The 26,138-nt window shown below is 56.6% G+C and overlaps 1 protein-coding gene across 1 annotated transcript; it reads left to right on the plus strand.

Annotated features, from left to right (window-relative positions):
• The first annotated feature begins 3,452 nt into the window (after nt 1-3,452).
• On the plus strand, nt 3,453-26,138 carry GFRA2 (GDNF family receptor alpha 2). The gene is made up of 9 exons (XM_061349806.1): nt 3,453-3,856; nt 8,465-8,779; nt 11,610-11,693; nt 15,566-15,914; nt 23,733-23,842; nt 23,918-24,058; nt 24,142-24,317; nt 24,725-24,778; nt 24,996-26,138. The coding sequence occupies exons 1-9, from the start codon at nt 3,817-3,819 to the stop codon at nt 25,122-25,124; spliced, it is 1,398 nt and encodes a 465-aa protein (XP_061205790.1). The 5' UTR covers nt 3,453-3,816; the 3' UTR covers nt 25,125-26,138.

Below are 26,138 nucleotides of genomic sequence, written 5' to 3' on the forward strand. Positions count from 1 at the left end.
CATTTCTTGGAGAGCAAGGGCAGGGTACCAGTGGAGGGGGAGTAGCATCCCTGCAAGCCCTGGGCATCCAGGCAGGGATGTGCCCTCATCCCCTTGGCATCCCCCTGCCCAACTCCTGCCAAGGGCAGGATGCCAACAGAGAGCTGGGGACACTGTGTCACCCCTCACTGCCCAGGGAGATGCTCAGGACTAGGAGAAGACGCTGAGTGTTGGGAAGAGCTCGGAGGCTGGTCCTGCCCCCCATGGATAAAGCTGTTAATGCATAATCCATCACTTTAACAACCTTGACTCCCATTAATGTGATAACGCTTTGCAGAATTAAAGCCTAAAGTCAGGAGGGTAAGAAAATCCAACTCAAATTAATGAGACTTAAACGGGAGGAGGGAGAAATCCTCTGGTCACGTTTATCACAGAGGCAAAGCCTGGCTTGAGGAAAAGCACCAGAGTCCCATGTAGGGGTTTCCTCTCCAGCGCTGACAGGGGGATGCTGCAGCTGGATTGGAACCCTCTGGAAGTGGAGTATAATTTGGGGAGAGGAGCAGCACCCTGCCCTCCTCTGCCTCTCATCCCACAGGTGTCCAGCCCAGCCACTGTGTTTCACAATGGGCTTTGGCCATCAGCGTTGTCACGTCACAAATGTGGAATTAGAAAGTTAGGTTTGTGGTGTTGCTTTTATTGCCTCTCCCCAGCCATAAACGCTTGCAGGGTTGTACTGCTCCTCACTTGGCTTCTCCAGCACCATGGTGCCTCGCAGGTGTCCTCTGATCCCAAAATCCCTGCCTCCACCCTTCTCCCTCCCCCATCCTCCTCCCTCAGTGCCTCCCTTCTTCCAACCAACACCAGCAGCTCATCAGTGGCCACGCAGCTTCGCTCCACACAGAGCCCTCTTTGTGCTGCCAGGCCTGCGGCAGGGGAAGCCCCTCGTGTGCCCCCATGGAGCTGGTGGTGGAAGAGCCGCCTCCTCCATCCCACCCCTCTCCCCTTCTCCTGAAGGAGGCTGAGACCTCCCAGTCCCCAAAGCACAGGCTGTGGGGGGAGGCTGCTCAATGGGATGCTTCCCATGCCCAGCCCCTGATTTAAGGAGCTCCCTGTGGCACAGGCCATAAATCCCCCTGGAATAAACTGTAAACCAGAGGCCAGGTAGCTGGCTGCTGCTCACGATAAGGCTGGAGCAGGGATGTCTGCAGTGGGAGTGCTGCCGGGATTAATCCCACAGGATGTGATGCTCGTGGCCCCTTCCCGGTCCCTCCATCAGGTGGCTGCTGTGGGTGAGATAATAAATGTGCTCAGGGAATTAAATCCTGTTAGATCCCGGGTGTTCACATGGAGGATGAGCCATGGTGGGTGTGCTGTGCTCCCAGAGCCCCTCTGCCCTGCCTTGGACAGGGATGGGGCTGGCAACAGACATATGGATAAGGACAGGGACCGGGTCAGGGGAAGGGGCAAGGATGGGACAGAGCATGCAGACTCCTGGGAGGTTTTGCATGAGTTCAGCTGGACCTCACCCATGGGAGCACATGGGGAGACTCATCCCATAGGGATCCTGTATGCCCCAGGAGCACAGCGGACTGGGAAGCCCAAAGCTGCCCCTGCTCAAAGCGGTGTTGGGGGTGAGGGTCTGTGTTGGCTTCTCTGCACGTTAAGGAACCAAAATGCAGGGAAAAGCCGGGTTTGGAGCTGTGCCTCCCTCCTGGGAGCAGCTCTGGGGACAAAAGCCCTCAGGTGGCACCTTGGTGGGGCTGAGCAACCCTTCCCCTCCACCACAGCCCAGCCTTGAGCTGGGGTGCAGAGAGGGAGAGGACGGTGAGGCCGAAGAGAGGAGAGAAGGAAGGAGAGTGACTCCCTCCCCCGGCAGATGAGATCCTTTCCCTCTGAGGTGGCATTAAAGCGAGGTTTTCCCTTCCTGAGGAGGGCAGGGGTGCCTGGCAATGGGCAGCAGCAGCTATTGCTGGTCCTGCTGCTGGGCTCCCTGAGGCAGCAGAGGCAGGGGACAAGCCCAGGCTCAAAGGGGAGAGCAGAACCGCGGCTTCTTCTCATCAGGACCGGCACTTTCGGGTAGTTTTACTGCAGGAAGACAAGTGTAACACCCAGCACCGAGCCTCCTGGCAGCATTGAAGTGCTGCCGGGCAGCTGAGGACACCTCTTTTCTCTGCTGCCTCCGTTCAGGCTCTGTGAAGGCACAGGAACATCCTGCTAAGTCAGTCGGTGTGTTCGGGGGGTTATTTTTGAAAGAGAAGGCAAGGCAGGGAGAGCAAAGAGCAGGAAAAGAAGAGGACGGGGAAGGATGTTGTTAATGGGAAGCCTTGGTAGCGCATTGCTCTGATCTGTTGTTTGTCATCCCCCTCTTCCCTTTCTGTCTGAATCTTCACTCAAAGAGCTGCGTCCTGCTGAGGGCTGCTTGCCAGGGCGATGTGCCAGCCGGCTTCTCGAAGCCCCTTGCTCCAGGGACAAGGTTATGTGAGCGGGAGGGGGGGGGGGGGGCTTGGTGCTGTGGCCCCAACCCCATGGTGCAGAGCACACGCTGCTATGGGGCTTTGCAAGGTGGGGCTACTCCCTCCGGCCCCAGTCCTGATCCTGGGGCCCTAAAGGGAACAAGGGAAGGTGGAACAAATGGAAGCATCCTCCCCCTTGCTGCTCATGACCTTTGTGGTTCCTGGGGGAGGATTCCCCATCGCTGGCACCTGTAGGGTGCTGACCCCAAAGTAGGGATAATAAGAGGTGTGGGAGACTCCACCACCCCTAGCAAGGCTGGGAGGAGGAGGAGGAAGAGGAGGAGGATGGTGAGAGAGCAGCACCATGTCTCTGCAGTGAGGACCCTTCCTGCTTGGAGACCCCCCATTCCCAGCCCCGGTGGGGATTAGAGGGGCTGGATGCCGGGAATTGGGGAACAACGCTGCTGTGGTCGTGAATGAGTAATTCCCGGCTGGATGGGAGTGTGTGTGGTTGTGCACATGTACGTGTGTGCACTTGTGCGTGTGCAATTCCTCCCCACGCCCCGGCAGCGGGGAGCGCCGAGCAGCCGGTAGGTCCCTGTTTGGGTGGGCTCCCTTGTGTGTGTCCCCTCCTCGGGATCTGGTGGCATTTCACCCATCGGGGGGATCGGGTCCCCCCTCCCATCCCCGTGGTTGGGAGCCGGGGGCTGATCCGGGGGGGGGGTCTCACCTTTGGCTCCGCATCCCCCCCGTTGCGCGCAGGCGGGGGCATCACCGCGGAAGGAGGGATGGAGAGAAGGATGGAGGGGAGGATGGAGGGGGAGGATGGAGAGAAGGATGGAGGGAGGATGGAGGGGAGGAAGGAGGGAAGGACGGGGAGCCGGGGGCCTGCACCCAGACCTCCCCCGGCCCCTGCCCCGGCGGAAGGGCGGTGGAAGGGCGTCCACGGCTGCGCTGCCCTCCGCGCTGCGCGGCTCCCGGGCCCGGCGGGGGGGGCGGAGAGGAGCTGGGGAAGTGTGGGGGGGGAAGGACAGGGGCGGGGAGGGGACGGGCAGCAGCCGCCCCTCGCCTTCCCCCCGTCCCCCGCCCCGGCACAAGCCGCCGGGAGCCCGCGGAGCTCGGAGCGGAGCCCGGCGGGGATGCGGGCAGCGGGGATGCGGGCGGCGGGGAGCCGCGGTACCCGGCTCCGCGGCTGAGGATCGGCTCCGCGCCGGGCGGAGCGCACCCACTTCTCTTTTGCAGCCCATCCTCCTCCGGATCTGGGATCTACCTGCACTCCTTGGGAATTATTCTTTTTTCCCCTTTCTCTTTCCTTTTTTTTTTTTTTTTTTTTTTTTAAATTCCCTTTTTTGGCGCACGTGCAGGAACGCGGGGATTTACTAACATGATCTTGGCAAACGCCTTTTGCATCGTCCTCTTCGTAGGTGAGTGGCCCCGCCGGGGGTTCCCGCTGGGCTGATGTCGCCTGGTCATGTTGGGGGGGCCAGAGGTGGGGTGTCCGCCCCCCCCCCCCGGGTACTGGAGAGGGGCCGGGCTCTCCTCCGGGGTGGGAAAAGCATTGGGAGAGGGAGGAGGAGACACAAGGATTTTAACCAGGGGCAACTTTATTTTCCTATTCTCTATCAGATTTAAAGAGGGGGGGCACAACACACCCCCAACAGAGACACCCCCTCTTTTGGCCCCGAGCGTGACAAAGCCCTGCCCGCCTTTGACCCCTTCTCTCCTTGTCCAGCGTGGATTTGCATTTCGGATATTCACCCCTATGTGTGTGTCCCCTTCCCGGTCTCCCAGCGCCCTTCAGCAGCTGCTGCCGTGGCTGCCGGGTCCCCTCTCAGCTCCATCCTTTCCTGCCTGGGAACTCGGCGTGAAGAATGGGTTCGGAAAGTTGAGCTAATTGCATGTGTGTGTGTGCGTGGGGAATTGCTGTCCCCTCTGCGGCGGGTCCTGCGTGTTGCTCTAGCTCCTGGGTGAGTTATTCAGGAGCTTTGTCCCTGCCAAGCAGAAAGCTCAGTTATATCTAGGGCAGCCTCCTCCGAGGGCGGGGAAGGTGCAGCCAAAAAGGAGGAAAAGCCAGAGATTTTGATGGGTTTGAGGCGAAAAGGCCCCTTTGTGACTCCAGCCAGACGGGGTGCACACAGGACAGAGCCTCGGTCATGCTCTGGATGCCATCAGGGCCCCGCTGCCTTGCCACGGGTGGCTGCGTGTTGGTGAGCCCCAGCACGCTGCAGCAGCCAGCGCCCCGTGTAACTCTGCTGAGCTCGCCTGGGATGGAGCAGGGTCAGCCCGCTCTGAGGGTGGGGAGGAGAGAGGCTGGGGGAGGCTTGAAGGCTGGGAGAGCAGACCTCCACCCAGAGCATCCCGCGGTGTGGGGCTGGGATGCAGGCAGAGGGACCACTGTGTGCGGGGGGCTCTGCATCCCTGCTCCCCGGTGAAATGGGGGTGATCAGCTCATCCTCTGCCCTGCTCCCCAGCACGATGGGGAGGTAAGGAAGGGGCTCATCCTTCACGTGACTTTATGCGGGGTGGGGTGGGAAGCAGCAGGGTGTAAAGCTCTGATTTGGGGGTGCCTTTTGTCATGACCTGCCAGAGGCAGAGTGTGCTGGGGAGTATTGGAGCAGGGGTCACAAACTGCTTTCTGAGGCAGAGACCTCCAGGATGCCCCACCTAAAGGCATCCAACCCGTGCTCCATCCACCCTTTGAGGGGGGGAGGATGTCATGAATGTAAGACCTTCTGCCCCCTTTCCTGGGTACCTCAAAGGTTTCAGGGGTGCAGGGGGGCTGCAGGACCCTGAGCGGTGGTGGCAGGGAAGCCGTACCCCCAGATGGAGCATTAGGGATGGGGTGGCCAGGGTGCCTCCTCCCGCTGCTTTCCAAAGCAGCCCCCAGTGGAGCAGAGGGAGCTGAGCTCTTCACATCTGGGCTCTTTCTGCTGAGCCAAGAACGCCCTTTGCTTGGGAGAAACTGGTTGGGAGAAAGGGATCCGCGGCCGGGCTGGAGGCTGCTCACTCCCGAGGAGCCTGAGCTTGGGGTCAGTTGTGAGGATAAACGTTTCCCTTCAAAGCTGTCCGTGTCCAAAGGGCTCTGGCAGGACCCATAAGGGTAATAGGGGTTCCGTGTATTCCAGCTGGGAAAGAGGCAGCGCAGCGAGCGGGAGGGACGCGGGCCATCGCCTGTGCATCTGCCTGCAGATCCTCGCTGTGCTCCCACCCCCCAGAGGCTGCCGAGGATGAGGTTTAAACGCTCTGCAGATGTTTTGTTGGTGGGAGGTTAATGTGCATCCAGGAGGTGATTCCTTTTGGGTTAGGGACCCCCCCCCCCCAGCCTGCCCCTTCGTCCAAGCTCCACCTTGTGCCTCTTGGGGGGGTCTGCAGAGCTTTTCCCAGCTTCTCGGAGGAGGGTCCTGGGAAAAATCGCCCCCCTCCCAGCAGCCAGCACTGAGTGTGCTGCTGAACGTGGGGGACCGAGGTGACCTGTGCGGGTTGTGAGCCACGGGAAAGGGCTGCTCCTGCCCTTCCTGCTCCGGTGGGATTGTTCCGTGCTGGCATTCCCAGCTTGGATGTGGTGTGGGATGCTGCAGGCACCCTCGCGGGGCTGCTGAGGGGATGTGTAGCACCCTGCTCTCTGCGAGGCCATGGAAGCAAGGTGGCAAAAGCTGGGAAGCTGGGGCCAGCTCATCACCATGTTCTCATCCCGGCCACTGGATTTACTCTTGGGATTCCCATCCTGGCAAAAGCAAGTGCCCGTCCCTGTGCTGGAGCCCCTTGCGAGGATGCTCCATGTGGTCCAGCACCTTCTGCATCATGGAAAACCTGTCTCCCTTTCATGCCTGCCTACCAGCAGCTCTGATCCCTGCCTGGGAAGCCTGCGGAGCCAGCAGGGAGGCTTTGGATGGTGTTTTGGGAAGAGGCTTCATGGCATCATATGGACAAGACCGAATTGAAGCTGAGACCTGGGATCACTCAGAGCAAAGGGCTTGAGGCCAGCACGGGGTGGATCTGCAGCCGAGCTGGGTGAGGGCAGTGGTGGAATGGCACATGGTGGAGCTGTGGGGTGGCTCTGGATGCCCTGGGTCCTCTGGCTGCAGCAGGAGCAGCAGGATGCCTTGGTCTGGGGTTTCCAGGCTTGTCAAGGTGCACAGGTGGACCCTTTCTACCCAAAAGCACCAGAGCATCATCCATTTCATGGAGAAAAGCTGGTATTTCTGCACTGAGGAACATCTGGGGATGCCCGTTTGTCCTCCACCAGTCCAGGCTGTGTGTGCCTCCACTGCTTACAGATCCCGCCTGCCTCTCATGTGGAATATAATCCTGAAAGGCCAAGGATGGCCATCCTAAAGGGCATCTGCCACCCCAGATTGGATCTAACGTGGGTGTAGAGGCTCCGCACCTTCTCCTGGTACCCGGACACCCTCCAGACCCCTCTGAACGCAACGGTGTTTGGTCGGGAGCATCGGCTGAAGACCAGGGGGATGCTCCTTGGCCTGACTGCAGGGCAGTGGAGCTGTTCCCACCCGGGGCTGCTGCCTCACCTGCTCCTTCACCTCCACAGGGCCCCATTCTTCCTGCAGAGCCATGAGCATCCCCTCTCCTCTTCCTGACTCAGAGATAAGGACAGAGGCTCCTGTGCCTGCTTGCTCCTGGTGTTGTGCTGCAGGATGGTGGCGGGGAACAAGCCCTGCCTGCAGCTGCCTGCATTTGGGAATTGCTGCTGGATCTGGGAGCCCACGAAGCACGGGAGCTGCCTGCGTGTCCTGGCGGGGTGGGGGGGACACGGGTGGCCCTTGTCACGTTCCTGTAGGTGTCACTGTCCTCCTGCCATACCCGGCCATGGGCTGGGAAGGGCTGAGGTTTGCTGTGCCCAGGTGGTGCCTTGCATGCGGCAGCAGCAGGGTTGGGAAGCTGCTCCCCATGGCACAGGGGCAGCGATGGGGGGGCATCATTGCATGAAGTGGGGTCTCCTTCTGCATCACCCCAATGGGCAACTGAGGACACCCTCCAGGTCCTCTTGTCCCCACCTTTGCCTGCTTCAGAGCTTTCCCTGCCTGCACTTGCAGACTGGTTCAAGGAGTCCTGCCCTGCTCACCCCCATCACTTGGCTGGTGCAAGCATAGGGGAGGCGTCTCCCTTCCCCATGCGCTGTGATGGGTGGGTCCATGGGGTTGACTTGGCAAGAATCTCTTCCAAAAAGCAGAAGGAAATGAGAGGAATGGGGGTGCGGGGTGGGAAGGGAGCTCGCAGGTGGGAGCTGGGCGAGCTGGATGCTTGCCTCCCCAGCGGGCGGCTGGCACAGAGGCACATCCTCGGTGGGGGCAGAGTTTGTACCGAGCTGCAGCTCTGCCAAGCCTGGAGCTCAAACCCATGACTCAGATGCCCCACAGACCCCGCGGCAGCCCTGAGAATGTGAGCTGCCAAGTGAGAACCAAGGAGCAGCGTGCACAGAGAGCTTGGCTGGGCTGCGGGCAGCCCTTGGCTCTGGAGAGGTCGTGCGTGGGGTTCCGTGTCCCTGAGCACCAGGGCTGGAACCAGGCTCTGTTCAGTTTGGTTTCCATAAGAAACAGAGCCCTGGAGGTGAGGTGCGGGGTTAACCCCCACCTTCCCGCCCCATGCTCCGGGGTGCATCGCTGCTGCCCTGTGACATCCCGCTTGCTTCCTCAGGCCACCAGCTGAATTTTGCCCAGTGGGGCTGGGCTGGGGCCACATCCAGGCTTGGTTTCGGCATGATGGAAGGATGCTCTCCCTCTCTGGAGCATCTTGCAGGTGGCTTGAGGTGTTCAAGGCCAGGTTGGTGGGGCTTGGAGCACCCTGCTCTAGTGGAGGGGTTGAAGCTGGAGGAGCTTTAAGGTCCCTTCCAACCCAACCCGGTTTGGGATTCTCTGGTTCTGCAGGGTCTCTGGATGCTGGGGGCCAGCTGGGGACTGGGCATGAGGCTGATGTGTGTGTCCCGGGGAGGGGATGCGGGGCTTCACCCCCCTCTGCTCACCCACCCTCACCTCTCTCTGCCCTCATCTCTCCCCCTGCTGCCCCTCGCTCAGACGAGCTCCTGCGGTCGCTGGCAGCCCCCCCGTCCCCCCCGGGGCAGGACCCCCATGGCTGGCGGGTGCCCGTGGACTGTGTCCGAGCCAACGAGCTGTGTGCGGCGGAGCCGAGCTGCAGCTCCCGGTACCGCACGCTGCGGCAGTGCCTGGCCGGGCGCGACAGGAACACCATGCTGGCCAACAAGGAGTGCCAGGCAGCCCTGGAGGTGCTGCAGGAGAGCCCCCTCTACGACTGCCGCTGCAAGAGAGGCATGAAGAAGGAGCTTCAGTGCCTTCAGATCTACTGGAGTATACACCTCGGGCTGACCGAAGGTAAGGGGCAAGGCTCTGTGGGGATGCAGAGGGATGGAGGTGTGAGAAGGACCCGCACCTTGGGGTTGGGAAGCTCCGAGGTCACCTCACTGCCTCTATGGGCAAGGCAGATGCCCCCATTCCCCCTTTCTTGTAGGATGCTGATGGAGGCCAGGCTGATTGCCCCACATGGGCACAGGGCAAGGGAGAAAGAGGCTGGGGATGTGCTGCAGCAAGAGCTGATCCCTGTCATGTCAGAGTGGGCATCCACACACCTGTAAACTGGATCTTCTCCAGGCTCCATCCCTCCTGTCTGCCCCAAAGGAGATGTCCTCATGGGCTGAAGCACATCTGGGGCACGGTTTTGCACTTCAATATCAGCTGTGGGGGTCTCCCAGGGTGCCAAGGTTGCAGCTGCCTCCTCAGGCCCCCTGTTAGTCCTTGCTCTGGTTGATGCACCAGAGCCTGCTGTCACTGCAGCCTGATGAAGGAGTAAATGAGAAGCTGGAGCAGTGCAGGTAACTGGCATTGGGTTTTGCTGGCCTGGGCTGCTCTGTTCATCGCAGGCAGGACCATGTGCCCCTCTGCAGGGGCATCACCCCGTGCTGCTGGTCCAGGGCTGCCCTGTGCGGGCTCAGCTGGGGCTGCTGTCAGTGCTGCCGGGGCTTGCTTCACTGCCCTGTGGGCTCTACCCCTCCGGCCACCCCTGCACAGCTCCGCCAGCCCCTTCTGGCCCCAGACTGGGGGTGAGTGGGGCCAGCACCACTTTAACGGTGGAGATCCCTTTAACGGGCTTAGGGCTGTGAGTGGGAGCTCCTAAACCCAGCCTCAGCTTGTGCAAAACCCGAGCAGCGGCACTGCCCTCGCAGGGCACGTCCCTGCCTGGCTGCTGGCACCTCGGGGGCAGAGGGACCCCCAGGCATGTGCTGGGCTGCCCCCATCCTCTGCACCCGCGGTCTTGCACTGGGGACAGGTCTCTGAGCTCCCTCGCAGGCTGGGACTGAAGGCAGAGGAGGCGCTGGTGGTGCTGGTTTGGTGGTGGTGCTGGTTTGGTGGGGGCAGCAAGGCTGCAACCCAGCCCCAAGCAGGAATCGGAGCTTCATTGTTTCAGCAGCCTTCATTCAGCAAGTTCCCAGGGCTTTGCAAGCATGAATGAAGGATGCTCAAGTGCTTGATGGGTGCTCCAGGAGCTGCACCTGGGGGAGGAGGTGGAAAGAGACGCGATTATACCGAGTCACAAGGAGGGGTGGGAGCTCTTAGCTTCAATGTGCATGAACCAGTGAGTGTAAAAGCAACGAGGAGCCCACAGAAGACTCTGATCTTCTGCCTTTTAGTGAAGATGCTCCCACCCAGCCCTTTGGCCATGGGAGCTAACCCGTCCCTGCCATTAAGGAGGACTGCTTCCACTCCAGCCTCACTCCTGGAGGTTAATTGCATCTCAGTGAGCTCAGGAAAAGTGCACTGCCCTTTTAATGCTCGGTAATTTCCCCAGCAAGCAGCAAGATTCAGCTGGTATTTAATTATTTATTGCATTGGCAAAGCAATATAGCGGGAGGTTCCAGTGTTTCCTAAACGCACTTTAATAAAGGTGCTGTTTGTCATCCGAGCATTAGGAAACCCAGTGAGGAGAAGGGGCTTGTCCTGAAGTTGTGCAGGCTGCCTGGAGCAGGGCTCCTGCCCCATGATGAGCAGCATCAGAGCTGCCCTTGGCTCTGGTAGCATCACCCTGAGTGTGGTACCGAGGCTGAAACCCCGCAGCAGATGGAGGCAGCTCAACCTGGCATCCCACCGGCTTTCCCTGGCCAGTTCTGCCCTCCTACATTTCCAAGGGGTGGTGCTGGGCTTGGAGCAAGATTCCCACGTTGCTGCCTGCCTCTCAATGAGCTTGTTTTCCAGCGCTGGGTTTTGAGTGGCTCTTTAATTGCACAGGATAAAGGCTGCTGCTGCCTTGGGCTAATAATAACTCGGGAGCACCATGGCCTGGAGTGGTCCAGGCTCATCGGCAGTGAGAGCAGGGACGCAGGCAGAGACCCTGCCGAAAGGGCTGCCAGGCACAGGGAGATCGATGCTCCAGACTGGCCACCTCTGACTGGGGTTTTCAAAGTCCAGCCATTGATTATTTTATATATATGTATTATTGCTGTGGCTGCTGGGGCTTGAGCAGAGCGTTTCCTCTCCTGAGAGCCGGGGCTGCCTCTCCTGAAATCAGCTTTTCCTGGAGATACAGAAAAGCAGAGGGGGTTTGCACTGCAATGCAATCGAAGGTGGGAGAGAGGGGGGCTTGCTCCCAGCCTGGGGACATATGGACTGTGCTCAGGTTCCCTCTGGAAAGTGAGGATTGTGATGGACGAGCCCCTGGAGCGCAGTGCGGGTGGATCAGTGGTGGGGATGCTCCGGTGCTCAAGTGCTGAGTGAGGGTCTCCAGTCAGGTCCGTATCCCCTATATGAACCCTGAAACCTTCACTTGGAGCTGGCCCTGTGGATGTGGGCACACAACGGTGCCCGTTCAGATCTGAACTCCCTCAAGTCCCGAGCTCGGTTTGAGCTCAGCATCTGCCAGACCTGACCTGCAGAAGGAGCGGGGCTGAGTCAGGACCAGATGTCAGCAGCTGCAGGCACGGCACAGCCCGGCCACAGCCTCCCGGCCAGCAGGAGCTCAGCTGAGCTGCTCTAAAAGGGCCTTTTCCTTTCCCGGTGGTTTAAATGCTTTCTGGTTTTCCCTCCTCAAGTCCCACATTGCCCCGCTGCGGGGGTGCCCCCCCCGGCCATAGGCTTGATGCTGGCTGAGGTTGTTCACTGCAGGGTTTAATTTGCTTCTTCTCCCCCTTTCTTTCCCCCCCTTCCCCTCCAGGAGAAGAGTTCTATGAAGCTTCCCCCTACGAGCCGGTCACCTCTCGTCTCTCTGATATATTCAGACTTGCTTCAATTTTCTCAGGTAATAAAAGCAATGCAGTTTGTCTTCCCCTGCCTGGGAATGCAGACCTGCCGCCGGGCTCCCTGCAACGAAGACCTGCACCTCCTTCCCCCATGCTTGCTCCTTTGCTCCTCTGGCCACTTTCCTGCCAGCCCTTTCTCCTGTCACCCCAAACCTGATGCCTTGAGCATCAGTCAGGGGTGAGGCACAGCCCCCCCGCAGCGGCTGTGATGCTGATGCTTGAGGGGGCTGAATGCTGTTGGGTTTTGATGCTCTTTGGAACAGATCTTCCCTGTTTCAGACCTTCCCAGTGGGATGAGACATTGCTGGGAGTGGGCAAGCCTCAGTGAAGTGGGGGTTCCTCGAGGTTCCCATTTCACCCCAGGCTGTGATTTAGGATTTTACCCTTCATGGGCTTATATGCAATAGCTGTGCTGGGCTAGAGAGCCCTTATTTCCCTCCTTTGTCTTGCTGTGTCCCCTCTAGTGTCACAGCACTCGGCAGGGGAGGGGGACCAGACCCTCCCACTGCCCACCCATCCCTTGGTATAAAGCAATTTGTTTTCTGGAAGATTTGGGACCAGTGGGACACCCCATATGTGGGGAAGCCAAGGAGGCAACCCTCTTTGCTGTCCCTCCCCAGCCTCAAGCCAAGATACAGGATGCTGCTGGGAGAGGGATGCCAAGCCCTTTGGAGCATCTCGCATCTCTCTGACTCCATGTCCTCCTCTGGGGGACCCAAAATCTGCCACCATCCTCGGGAACAATTTTTCCCCATCTATTTCCATGACAACCCTCCTGCTGCCGCTTCCCCCTCCCCTTTTCAAATTAGGTCAGCAACGCCTTGGCTTCTCCTTGCTCTTTCTCCTCTTAATCCTTTCCCCCATCCTGCCCACCACCGCACGGGTTCGGAGATCCCTGTATCCCCAGACCTCATGGGGTGCACACGGCAGAGGGTGGTGGAACCTTGGGGTCCCCACAGCGATGCTGTGCCCCCCTTGGCTGTGCTTGGGGACACCTTGGAGCAAGGCTCTGATGCTGCATCCCATCACCCGTCAGGTTTTCGCTCCCGAAGGGAATTTGCCAGGCTCCCTCCCAGGAGCTCAGCACCGGTTCGGGATGATGCTGCCACCCCCTCCCGTCTCCCACCCGCCTTTTGGGATTACATTAGCATCAAGGAAATATTTTAGCTGCTGGGAAGTATGAAAAGGGAAGTGTCTGGAGTGGGGGATTAAACGCTCAGGGGTTGATGTATTCACAAAGCAAAGTGTGAGGAGAAGGAAGCCTGTCTGGCAATTCTGGGGCTGAGGGGCGGGGGGAACGGGCTCTTGTTATACTCTGGAGCTGAGCTGTGACCATCGTGGTGGCATCAATGCTTCTTACACCCCTTCCCTGTCCCCCTCACACTGGGCTGGAGCAGTGATTTGCCCCCCAGGACCCTCAGCCCTGACCTGGAGCCCCAGTGATGGAGGCAAATGAGCTGTTTGTGTTGGCTCTGGATAACAAGGCTGAGCAGAGGCTGCTGATTGCTGGGGATAGTGGAGGGATTACTTCACCCCTCCAGAGAGCAGGGGCTGTGGAAGCGAGGAGGAGGGTGATGCACATTCCTCCCAGCCCCCCGCCATGGGGCAGAGCATCCCGGGCAGGCAGAGGATGCTCTGCAGTGCCAAACGGTGCTGGAGCGGGCCCTTGGGAAAGCACAGCCTGCAGGGAAGCAGGAAGAGGCTCCGGGGGGGAGCCAGCCCTACGCTGCCCTGTGGGCACCAACCTGGAGCAGCAGCACCCAAGAGGAGGGGGGGTGCCAGACCCCTGGCTTCAGCCCACGCTGCACAGAGCTGCCTTCCCCATCACCCCCTCCTCTGCCCCTGTGTGGAGAGGAGAGGCAGTGCCTGCAGAGGGGCCGCTGGTGGTACCCGGCCTCCCTGCACAGCCCCCCCCCCCCGCTCCCTCCTTCTCACCTCATGAAACTTTCATGCTTGTGCTTTATTAATGAGCTCCCCAGAAACCCTGCACTTTAAACATCAGCTCTATTAACATGCATCCAGGTCCCCGCAGGTCCCGGGCAGGGCAGCAGCGATGCTCCTGAGGATTAGACAATAAACCAGCTCTTTGCACAGATCCCGTGCTCGTGCTGTTATCCGCAGGGCTCGGAGCTGGGGGGGAACAGAGCGGGCTCAGTGCATCCCCCCGAAGCCAGGAGCTGGTGTGGGCAAGGCGACAAGAGAGCCGGGTGTCTCCTAAGCTCTTCAAGCATCTTTCTCCCCTTCTGCTCCCCTGACATCGGTGTTATGAGTTATCTCCATCCTCAGCCCTTAGCTGGAAGGACTCAGGTTGGAAAACGGTAATCTGTGCTCCATCCCTTCTTCAGGGATGCTGTGGAGACCCAAAGGATTTATCTTCACCTTTCCCCCCCCTCATGGCTTTATTCCTAATGGGGTGTATGGCCTGTTGGCAGGAGGAGGCTTCCCCCAGCACCGGGTCCCACTCTGACCATCCAGCAGCTCAAACATCTCTCGTAGCTCCCGCGACTTTCTTGCTTCTTGCACTATTTTCCAAGGCAGATCTGCTTATGAATCATACATCACAGAAGAATTCACTTTACGTAGGCCTTATCGACCTCCCCCAGCCCTGGTGATCTCCACAGGGGTGATCCTCACTGGGATAACGTGTTTGGCATTTCAAGGGCTCTCTCCAAAGGGCTTTACCCTTTGGCTCTGGGGTCTCCTGGCATCACAGTCCAGCTGGGGGGTGCTGGCCCTGAGTGAAGGGGACATGGGAACCCCACAGTTTCCATGGTGTGGGTTGGGACTGATGGTACCAAGCCCCTGGAAGCTGCAAACATCCCCCAGTGGCAGTGGAATGTGAACTGGTTTTGCATGGGACAGCACTGGAAGGCTTCCAGCTTCACCTTTTAATCAAGACCCTTTCATGGAGGCAGCACTGTGCTGAGGGCTCCCAGCCTGGAGGCTCACCCCATGTTGGATAAGACCATGGGAAAATGACACAAAGTAGGCTCATGTGCTGCAAAAGGCACCCGAAACCACTGCTCATTCGCAGGGGATCCCCATAGGCAGCTGCGGGAGGCAAAGCTGATGATGATGCTCAACACCTACCTGGGGCAGCTGCTTGCTGTTTACTAATTACCAAGGCCCTACAAATAGGGCTGTTGGAAAGCCCCTCCTCAGTGCTGATTTTGGCAGTGGAAGTTGGGAGACAAAGGAAGCATCCAAGGATGTGGCTGAGGAGGAGGTGAGGGACAAGGTGGCTGCTAAAGCAGCGCCTGGGCTGCTGGGGGAGATCCATCATTTTGACAGAAAAAGAGGCAATTCAGCGTTTGTTCCCAGCCTGGGGTTTGGCTTTGTCCATCCTGTCCCTGTTCACTTGCCTGTGGGTTCCCGGGGTGGATGTGGGATCTGGCTGGTTCATGCCTCCAGTGGCAGCCCAGGGAGGGAATGGCTGGGGGTGACCCAGTTTTGGGGTGCCCCAGGAGAGGATCTGGGGCTGAGGTGGCCTCGTGCAGCTCAGTGGATTCTGCTGGTTTGGAGCAGGCTGAATAATTCATCATTATTCTTTGAATAATTGACAAGGAATAAAGCTATTGTGAGTTCATGGCATGAAGGATGCATTGGAGACCCTGTCCAGGCCCTCCCTCTGCAGCTGGTGTGCGTTAACCCTTCCTGTGCTGTAGGAGGGGGTCTCCAAACCATAGAATCAATAGGTTGGAAAAGACCTTTAAGATCATCAAGGATTGCCAAGGCCACCACTACAATAGAGGGGATGGGGAAGAAGCAGGGGAGCCACACTGGCTCATCCTGCTTCCTCCCTGTAGCATCTCCCCGTGTTGAGAGCATCTTGGTGCCAACTCCGCCCTTCTCCCTCTTGCTCTCCGGGCAGGAATGGACCCCGCCGCCAACTCCAAGAGCAACCACTGCCTCGACGCGGCCAAAGCCTGCAACCTGAACGACAACTGCAAGCGCCTGCGCTCGGGCTACATCTCCACGTGCAGCCGGGAGGTCTCTGCCAGCGAGCCCTGCAGCCGCAGGAAGTGCCACAAGGCGCTGCGGCAGTTCTTCGACCGCGTGCCCAGCGAGTACACCTACCGCCTGCTCTTCTGCTCCTGCAAGGACCAGGCCTGCGCCGAGCGCCGGCGCCAAACCATCGTCCCCTCCTGCTCCTACGAGGACAAGGAGAAGCCCAACTGCCTGGATCTGCGCAGCACGTGCCGCACGGATCACCTCTGCCGGTAAGGGATGCGGGACGGCTCCTGCCACCATTCCCGGTGTCTGGAGGGGGGAAGACACAGGGGGGGGTTGTGTGGGGCTGTGGGTTTGCATTGCTCCCATTGCAAGTGCATCTTCCCAGTGCTGTGTGGTACTTGCTGGCTGGGTCTCTTCCAGTAACAGCTCCATTCTGCGTATGCAGTGGGGCGGTTAATGGGTTTTGGCTGCTTATGGAGTGGTTTGTGGGCTAAGACGTGGCCTCGAGTTTGGTCCCCCATGCTCTGGAGTGACCCCATGGGTTTGGGCAGGGCTGTTGTGTGGTTTGCAAGCATGGGGCTGCCAGCTGAGCTCCCCACCTCACACTGAGCTCTGATCTGCTCCAGAACCCCCCCAGTGCAGAGCCACTGCTCTGCCTTTCTCTGTGCTTGGGGAGGCTGCAGCGGGGCAGAGCCAGAGGGATGGAGCGCAGGGACTCTGCTGGTTCTGTTCCCCACCTCAGACTTCATCTCCCCAAGCTCTGGAAGGGGTGACTGTGCAAAAGGAACTACAGCAGTGAAGGCACCCCTGCCTTGCAAGCAGCAAAGTCCCTTGATGTGCTGTCAGCATCCCCAGTGGAACTCCATGGCTGGTGAAATCCACTGCTTCCCCCATGGCAGAGCAAAGTTGGGAGATCAGGGTTTTGTTCTGTTATGAAAGTCATTATTCATACAGCAAAAACCCCTCCTGTCACCCTCCAGGGGCTGGCTCAGCCTCATAAAGAACATTTCCTATGAGGAGGAGGATCTTTTTGCCATCAAAGTGATGGAGTTTCCCGGAGCTAGGTGGCGAAATAAATAAATAACACGGCTTCAGGTCTTCTTCCGTGTTTGAAATGTGGGAATGTGGCTTTTTATCAAAAACTAATACAAAAAGCCGATGTCTATGAATAAAAGATACCAGGGCTGCGCTGAGATGCGACCAAATGAATGGCAGCACCTCTCCATCAGAAGCCTGATGCTTGCTCAGGCAGTGAAGCTGAGGATGCATGTGGTTGTGGAGGGAATAACCTGCATTAGCAGCATGTTGGGGGGGACTAGAGAGGCAGCGGAGCTGCTGAGCATTAATTATAAGCCTGTTCCTGCATGAAATTAAATTCTCCTAGAAAGAGGTGAAGCAGCAAAGGGGGAATCACGAGGCAGCTGCTTTGCTCTCAGTTGGGAATGTGTTTTTCCAACAGCAGTGTGGATGCTGCCTGGATGGGGAGAGGTAGCCTGGCTGGGGGGGGCCTTGCTCTGTAAAGCCTCCTTTTGGTGCAAGGGGGTTTCATTCAGTGTTAACGCAGAGGTCTCTGCTGTGGGCCCAGTGCTTGAGGCTGCACCTCTGGTGCATCGCTCCAGGACCTCTGGAGGTGCTGGTCCAGCCCCAGGGAGCAGCTTGTGCTGGGTTTGGGCGCTGGGTGTCCCCTTGGCAGCGGCTCTGGGCTGGATGCGGAGGGCTGTGCTGCTGGGGACCGCTCCTCTCCTTTCCCTCCCACCTCTTCAAAGCCTCTGTGTTTATAAATAACAAAGCATTGGCAGGCAGCTTCTGCCGAGATCATCACCAGGTGCTGGGATGTGTATAAATAGAGCACGCAGGCTTTGTCCCCCTTCCCACGGCATCTGCACCCACCAGCCTGCACCCAGGAGCAACCTGGAATGAAACCTCTCATCCTCCCGAGCCTGTGGGCAAGGCAAGGCTGGGCTCTGCCATGGGATTCCCTGTCTATGCCTGTGCTTATCAGCATCACGGGGCCATGCTTGTCCTTATCTGCGCACGGGACTGGCAGGGGCACTGAACTCGGAGCAGATCCGTGAGCTCCGAAACCCCGCTGTGACAGATGAGATGCTGCTCCCGCACGAGCTGCCGGAGTAATTAAACCTCCTGGCTGAGCGCCTAATGAGCAGCAAAGCCCTCCACCGGGATGGGGCTTTGCAGGGAGGTTTCTAGCTGCCGTCTCGCTGGGCTTGGTGCTGAGCTGGGTACGGGGGCTGCTGCTTCTGCAGGCGCGTTGCACCCTTCAGAAGGAATCGCAGTCACGCACTGGTTTGTGCTAGGAGGGACAAAACCTGTGCCTGCCCTTCCGTGGAGCGGGATGCAGGAGCTGGGCTCTCTGGGGCTGAAATCCTGGGCTTTGCTCTAGAAAACCAATTTAAACGTCTGCTTGTGACCTGTGAAGCTGCTGAATATCCCCAGTGAATTGCCCGAGCCCCTTCGCCCGGCTCCCGGCCGTGAAAGCAGGAACAATCAAGCCCAGATCACTGCAATTTGGGAAGCTCTTTTTGCCAGGAAACTTCTCCCGGCACAATAGAGGAGCCTGACGCTGCCTGAGCTTTGTGGCTGATTGCAGCGGACAGGTTTGAGCTCCCAGAATATAAAACCCCTTTGCAAAACACTAACCTCAGCGAAGGGGAAAGGGGAGGGGAGGAAAGAGCTGATTTCAGCAGCTGCAGTTTGCTGTATTTTTCATCTTGCATCAGCAAGTCAGGAACACAAATAATCTGGTCTTCTATGCTTCAGTGATGCTGGTGCTGAAGAATTTCCCAGCCTCTGCTGGCTGTAGCTCCTGCAATGCCCAAACCAGGGCAATGGCTTTCACCTGAAGAAGGGAGACTGAGCTGAGCTCTTAGGCAGAAGCCCTTCCCTGTGAGGGTGCTGAGGCGCTGGCACAGGGTGCCCAGAGAAGCTGTGGCTGCCCCATCCCTGACAGTGCTCAAGGCCAGGTTGGACACAGGGGCTTGGAGCAAGCTGCTCCAGTGGAAGGGGACCCTGCCTGTGGCAGGGGTTGGAGCTGGAGGAGCTTTAAGGTCCCTCCCAATTCAAACCAGGCTGTTTCATTTGTCTGATTTTTCTTGCTATTTTCAGTGTATTCCTCACCCCCGGACCCCGAGGGAGGCTGGGCTGGGGCTGTGTGAGGGAAGAAACTGATCCAGGCTGCTGGGTATTGATTAAACACCAATCACGGGAACAAAACACATCCGTGTTCTCAAGCCCAGGTCCTTGTCTTCACGCCCTTTGTTTAGCCCAGACAAAATGCCATCTATAATGGATGATTCCTTGATGAGCAGCGGAGTGGCAGCTCGACTTTCTCCTTACACCCTGTAATGAGAGAGGCTCGGAAGGGCAGCTCTGCTGTCTGGGAAAGAGAAGGAAAAAGTGTTCCCGGATTTACCTGTGGCTCTGGGTGCTGTTGGGAGGACCAATGCTTGAGTCTGGAGTGGGCCCAGCCGTGGCTGATAGGTCCTCTGGGTGCAATAATGGGGGAAGTCTCCAAATGTAACCTTAAATTAGGAAATGGGTGGCTTGGCTTCCCTGTGTGGGGGAAACAGAGGGATGTGGTGAGTGGGGCAGCACCCTGGGGATCTTTCCCCTGGGATCGCATGGGTACTGATGGGGGAAGGCAGCTCGAAGGGATGTCTCACTCCATGAGCTCAAGGCTAACCTGCTCTTAGCACAGTCATAAGTCAATTCACACTGAATAATTAAATAGAGAACCTTCATAAGTATTGACTTAATGTGACAGCAAGTCTATACTGACTCAGGGTTTGCTTATGTAAACACCGTCTCCTGTTCAGCTTAGTTAGCAGTTCAATGAAATAGAACAGTCCTTCAATTAAAATCAAATGATGCGTGTGTTTAATCCTTCCCTTCCCTTACTGGGTAATGATGGGGTTGGAGCACAGGCATGACGAGGGGAAAAACCCATCTTTCAACTGCTCTTATCTGTGGTGAATCAAAATGTGATGTCCTAAAAATACATATGGAGAGCCGAACTTTTAATTAACGGCGCCGATCTCGGCAGTTGGGCTCTCGTCTGCTCGTCCTCGCTTCCCCTTTTCCTCTGGCTGTCTTTACTCTCATTTGGGAATTTCTTCTTTGCTTCTCTCTGGTTCATTCTGGTTTTGCCTCTTTCCTGCTGTCCCCATCTCGCTGGGGAGCTTTGGGATGGGGGATCAGTGCCCCTCCTGCAGCACTGCGCTGCGGCAGAAAGATGGTTTTTGCTAAAAGCAGGAATAAATCCTCGTGGCTCATATCAGAGGCAGTGACTCCAGCCTCCAGAGGTAACTTTTCCTGGATAAAGCAAGCATTTCCATTGATGTCTTTTCTTTCTCCCCCACTGTGAGCTGCTCCCTAGCTCTGGGAGAGGGTCACCCAGAAAAAGTGGAGTTACATTCCAGCTTCCCTCAAATTCCTTTTGCTGATCCCTGTCCCCAGGGCTCTTTGAATTACCTGGGCCGCCGTTGTTGGTGTTTGAGGCTGGTTTGTTTTATCTCAGCATCTGCTGGCTTTGAAAGCATTCATCTCCAGCAGGACACCGGGTGTTGGGAGGATGCCCGTGGGTTTCTTGTGTTTTGCTCAGTTTTTCTGTGTTGTCACAGCTTCTTGAGCATCCAGGGCTCCATGGGGGGGGAGAAGCGCGCTTCCCATCCTGATGCTCATGGCTCTTAAAGCCATTTTTTCTTGGTCCCTGTAAATTGTCTGTGAAAAAAAAAAAAAAAAACCAACAAAAAACCCTTCTGAATAATCTCCACATCTTGGACATTTTCTGCATGAAATATTCACGAGCCGGATGCTGCTTTGATGGGTGGTGAGTTATTACCAGTGCCAGGCTTGGACTTCTCCGAGGCGCTTGGTGATGGGAACAGTTAGCACCCAATTAGGCACCTTGCATCTGTGCTGGGGATTTTTTCTTTCTCTGCTTAAAAGATTGCAAAGAAAAAGAAAAGCCCCAATCAAAACTCCTCTGCTGTGTAGGTACCTTTTAATGTCAGAGCGAGGGTGTCTTGCTGGTGCTGGCAAGCTGCTCCTCAATTCCTGCGTGATAACAAGGCGAGGAGATGAGTTCGCAGCCAAGAGCTGATGGGATGCAGAAAGTCCCCTACATGGGGGATATCTGCACTGGGGGTGCGGGGATGGATGGGAGGTGTCTGGAGCTGGGCAGGGAGAATGAGAAGTATTAAAGCTCCTGAGCCCTCAGGGTTATCCACCTTTGGCATCATCCTGGTCTTTTCACCCAAAAATCAGATGAGTTTTCTCAGTGCATCAAAGAGAAACAGCTTGGAAACTTCTAATCTTCAAACTCCACACTTGGAGCGGGTTTGAGATGTGATATGTGTGGTACATATATAATTATTTCTTGTTAATCTGTTTTTTCACTCTTGTTTCTTCTCCCCCTCCTTGGAGGCCTTCCAGGACAATAATGTGCTGGCTGAGGCTTTGCCCTGCAGCTCCTTGTGCCAGCATCCTCCATCCCCATCCCAGCAATTCCCATCCCAGGTCTTTGCAAGGCAGAACCTGGCCAGACCCACCTGCTGTCTCAAGCTGCCAGCCAGCAATTTGGCACCAGTTCCTCCTGTTTCTTCTAAGCTGGACTTGGCTCTTTGTCCTTTTATTTTGCCTGGGCACTTAAAAGCAGCAATCTGAGAAGCTATGGGCCAGCTCCAGTAAGTTTATTCCTGGCAGTTAGTCTCCGCCAGCGATTGCAAACTCATTGTATACAATGGAAAGAGTGACATCTGGCTTGGATATTCTGGAAAGATTACCAGCTGGCTTGTCATGTATGATGAAAAGAATAACATTTGCCTTAGAGGATGCTCCAAGCCAGGAGCGGGGCCCCGGGGAGCAGCGTGACAAATTTCCATGGCACTCGGTGATGAACTTGTCCCAGTTCTTTAGGAGAATTGATGTGCCTTCGCCTCGCATCTGGGGAGAGGGGAAATGCTGTCGGAAACTTTACTTCTCTCCTGCGGAGGGAAAGAGGAGGAGGGAAGCCAAATACCTGCCTGTGATGGGGACGGTGTGGATGGAGCAGGGTTCTGCTCTGCAGCACCCCCCCCCAGGCTCTTGCTTCTGCCCCCACCTTCCCCATATCATGCTGCAGTGCCCCTCTGCATCACCCTGCACGTGCCCTGGTTGCACCTCTCTCTGGGGCCATGCCAGTTGTGCTGCTATTCATTAGCATCCGAGGTGCAGAAGAGCACAGTGGTGCCCAGGAGCCCTGCCTCGGAATAACCCAGATGGAGAGGTTGACCTTGCCCTGGAATCGTGCAGCCTGGCGGGAGGCTGGAAGTGGGTCAGGCAGCTGCTGCAAGTGGGAGCATCACCCAGTTCATGCCGCTGGCAGGCGAGAGCAGAGCGTGACTGGTGTGCTCAGCAGCAGAAGGGAGGTACCAAGTGCACGGGTGGCTCTTGTCACCCCCCCAGCTGCCCAGGGAGCTTGTTCTGGGGTGATGCTGGGGTCCCCAAAGGACCATGAGTCCCCAGGACAGGCTCAGCTGCTCCACAGGAGATGATTCCATTGGTGGGTGTAAAACTCCATGGAAAAACCCAGTCATGGATGGCTGGAAACAGCAGGGAACAGAAAACCACTGCGTTCCTGCCTGGAGCATCCAGCCCCAAGCAGCTGTGCTTTATTCCTCCTTATGTCCTTTCCCTTTCGTTCCATAAAGCCGCAGTGGCCTTTGGGCTGTGGGCTCAGCACCAGCATCTCTGCTCCTCTCTGGCTGCATTTCAGCCCCTCACTCCCTTAGTGCACTCAAGATGTGGTGTGATGGGAAGTGCTGGGTGGATGGAAGGTAGCACTGCAGGTTCCTTCTCCCACATTTCATCACTGCTGCTTTTGTTCCTCCACTTAATTTGATCAAAACCTTCTGAAAACAAATCATTCCTATTCAAAAAAGCCAAAACCCAAACCCACACACAATTTCTACTCCTTATTTTCATCAGTTCTTATGACTTTAGGCAAGTACTGTTGGATGATTTGATCACTGGTTGGACAAAGATGACATTTAATTAAGAAGGAAGGAAAAGGAAGCTGAGCAAAATAATATATGGCTCCTGCTTTCTGTATGAAATGTGGGGGAAAAGGAGCTGAGGAGATTTTCTGTTGTGAAATCAAGGTCTCATCTCCAATGTCAGCAGTTTGGCTGCTTCACAGAGATTCCTGCCTGTGACTGAGATCCAGCGTGGGTCACAATTCACCCTCGTGTCTAGTCATACAATGACTGAGTCATTTTGGGAACCTGCAGCCCGTCCATCTGCCCACAAGGTCCATCTGTCCGTCCTCTTGGACATCCTTCCCGTTTCTTTATCCTTCTGCTTCAGTGATTCGGTTCATCGCAAGATAAATCCACAGGGCGTTGCATGGGAAGTGTGGGCTTGTGTCAGCAGAGCCCAGTTGCTGCCGCACCTGGAAACAACTGTGCTCCCATCCCTCCGTACACTTTTGCTGTGCATTATGCTGAGCAGTGAGGAAGTTAGGAGTGGGAACCAGTATATCTTGTCTCTTTTTATCCCTCCTGGTCCTGCTGCATGCAGGAGCGCCTCAGCTGGGCTTTCTGCAAGCCTGCCTTTTGCTTTTACCCCTTCTCAGCTTCCAAAAGAGAAAGGGAAATGGAACCCCCAACCCCAAGCATTTCAGTTGCACTTTGATCTTTAACAGTCAGAGGGAAGGCAGAAACAAGTGGTGGAATTTTACAGTTGCTTCATGCCACTGGGAGCAGGGCGGCCAAATGAGGCTGTGAGGTTCCTGGTGTGTGCTGGCAGGAGCGGTGGGGTGAGTGAGTTGTCCTTCTATAGACTGAGATCGAAGAATCCCAGACTGGTTTGGGTTGGAAGGGATCCTAAATCTCATCCAGTGTCAACCCGTGCCACGGGCAGGGACCCCTTCTGTTAGAGCAGGTTGCTCTAAGCCTCGTCCAGCTTGGCCTTGAACACTGCCAGGGATGCAGTAACCTGGCCTTGACTGCTGCTCCTTGCTGCCCCATTGCTCCATGCTGGGAGCCGTGGAGAATCCCATCCCTCTCCCTCTTTCTCTTTGCACTCAGGTCCCGCTTGGCTGATTTCCACACCAACTGCCAAGCCTCCTTCCAGACCCTTACGAGCTGCCCTGGGGACAACTACCAGGCGTGCCTGGGCTCCTATGCAGGGCTCATCGGTGAGTGCCGTGGGGTCGGGATGGTGAAGGGTCTCTCCCACCACAGCCCCTCATCCCTCTTCTTTCTCCTTGCAGGCTTCGACATGACGCCCAACTACATTGATGCCAGCACCACCAGCATCACCATCTCACCCTGGTGCTCCTGCAAAGGCAGTGGCAACATGGAAGAAGAGTGTGAGAAGTTCCTCAGAGACTTCACGGAAAACCCGTGTCTCCGTAAGGCGCTTCCCTGTCCCCCTCCTCACCCTACCCCATCCCTGCTGAGCTGCAGCCCTCCATAAACGTCTCCTGCCCCCTAGGAAACGCCATCCAAGCCTTTGGCAATGGCACTGATGTGAACCTCTCCCCCAAGAATCCCTTGCCCCCCATCACCCTTCCACCGAAGGCAGAGAAGAGCCCTGCGTTGCCAGATGACATCAATGATAGCAACACTATGTATGATACGAGCATCATCACCACCTGCACCTCTGTCCAGGTAGGACCTGAGCCCGATTGCTGCTGCAAACTGGGAGCACCGGTCTGGGCCCTTGGTAGGTCTGTCAGTCGGGAGATCAGTTAAGTCCTGCTTAGTGTCTGCATCCTGGTCTGGATACCGTGGTGGTACCCAGTTGCCTGTCAGGATGTGACCATCCCCAGTAACTGGGCGTCTGGTGTAGAGAAAGGAGGGATCCATCCCTTTTCCTTGCTTGGGGCATCATCCACTGCCTGGCACAGCACTATGCTCAGGGCAAGGTGAGCTGGAGTAGCTGCCCCGAGCCCAAACTCTCCTGCCCTGGCTCACTGGGGGTGAAACCAGCCTGAATCTCACATGGATTTGAAAAAAAGATAAAAAAAAAAAAAAAGGAAAATCCCTAAAAAACCTTCAGCCTTTCTCCTCCCCAGGAGCACGGACTGAAGACAAACAAGTCCAAAGAGCAGAGCCTGTGCTACTCAGAGGTATGTTTGGGACAGGGGGGAGTGCAGGGAGGAGGGATCTTAGGGTTTTGAGGTATTTCCCACTGGAAATGGCTTGCAAAGGACGTGCCAGAGGGAATGTCACTCAGGAGGCCGCTGCCTTCACTGCCTGGAGAGTGACAACAGGCGGTTTCAAAGCTTGGATGCTTTTCTCCCCAAAAAGAGCCTTGATGAAACCTTGCTCTCCCCTTGCCCACAGACCCAGCTCACCACGGACATCATGCCAGACCAGAAGACCTTTGTGGACCAGAAGGCAGGCGGCAGCCGACACTGGGCAGGCCGGATCCTGCCCATTGTGCCCATCCTCCTGCTGCTGCTGGTGTTATAGAGGACGAGGATGGCAGCTGCCGGCGGGACGGGGATGCTCACACCACTGCACCCAAGCGCATCCCGGCACACTGGCCCTCGCCTTGCTTCCTGCTGCGGCGATGGGAAGGGGCGGATTCGACTCGTGGAGACTGGAACGCTCCCAAGCGCCGGTGCTGCTGAGCCCGGGGGCCGGGAGGATCCTCACCGTGTTGGGGAACTTTGGCGGTTTTCTTCCTATTTTCATTTTTCCCTTTTTTTGGGGGGGTCTTTTATGGTGCGTTGGGTTTCTTTTCTACAGCGGCTCATGGTGGAACCTGTCTGTGTGCCCTGCCACAGGGGATCCAGAGCTGAAATATCCAGAGGGAAAATAGGTGTTGAGCAGAGCATTGGCAAAAGTTATTTGCAGGACCCATCAGCCTGGGTAGCTGCAAGGCTGGTGAAGTTCCCACATCAGAACATCCCATAGGATGGATGTGCCATTGGGAGCCTTTTCCTCTTCTTCCAAGGGGACTTGCTCAAACTCCTGACATTGTTATTGGGGTTTTGTTGGATTTTTCCCTTTCCCGTGCTCAATGAGGGTTTTCAAGTGGAAGAGAAAAGAAACTACTGTTCAAACGTTGTGAGCTTGTCCTGATGTTTCAGTCTGTCACTGCGAGGGGGAGATTGTCCTTTATTATTTTTCCCTTTTTTAATTAATGTCCATCCAGTCAAATCTGGTTTGGGATGGGACCCAACCCACCCGTGCCTGGAAACCTCTAGATGTTCCTCTCCCTTTTCTTTCTTTTCTATATACATATATAGTGTATGTATATACCTTTTGCCTATACCTACATATATGTATGTATATACATAACCATATCCATTTACAGTGTGGCTTTTTACATTTCCTTTTTTCCGTTCTTTTTAAATGAAAATTGCTCGAACGGCAGCAATTACTTTAAAAAATGTATTATTGTAAAATTTATTTTTTTTAATGATGTCTATAATGGAAAAAAAAAAAAAGAATAATTCCAATAAACCAAGAACAACCAAC

Source organism: Neopsephotus bourkii, unplaced genomic scaffold (genome assembly GCF_033783945.1).
Source record: "Neopsephotus bourkii isolate Nb327-2 ecotype Australia unplaced genomic scaffold, CSIRO-AGI_Nbou_v1 NB_457, whole genome shotgun sequence".
NCBI lineage: Eukaryota > Metazoa > Chordata > Aves > Psittaciformes > Psittacidae > Neopsephotus > Neopsephotus bourkii.

Excerpts from the sequence above, each read along its gene's own strand:
- GFRA2 (XM_061349806.1), top strand. The coding sequence starts at position 3,817 with ATGATCTTGGCAAACGCCTTTTGCATCGTCCTCTTCGTAG. Across the intron at positions 11,694-15,565 it reads ACTTGCTTCAATTTTCTCAG|GAATGGACCCCGCCGCCAAC; the intron begins GTAATAAAAGCA and ends CTCTCCGGGCAG. Across the intron at positions 15,915-23,732 it reads CGCACGGATCACCTCTGCCG|GTCCCGCTTGGCTGATTTCC; the intron begins GTAAGGGATGCG and ends CTTTGCACTCAG.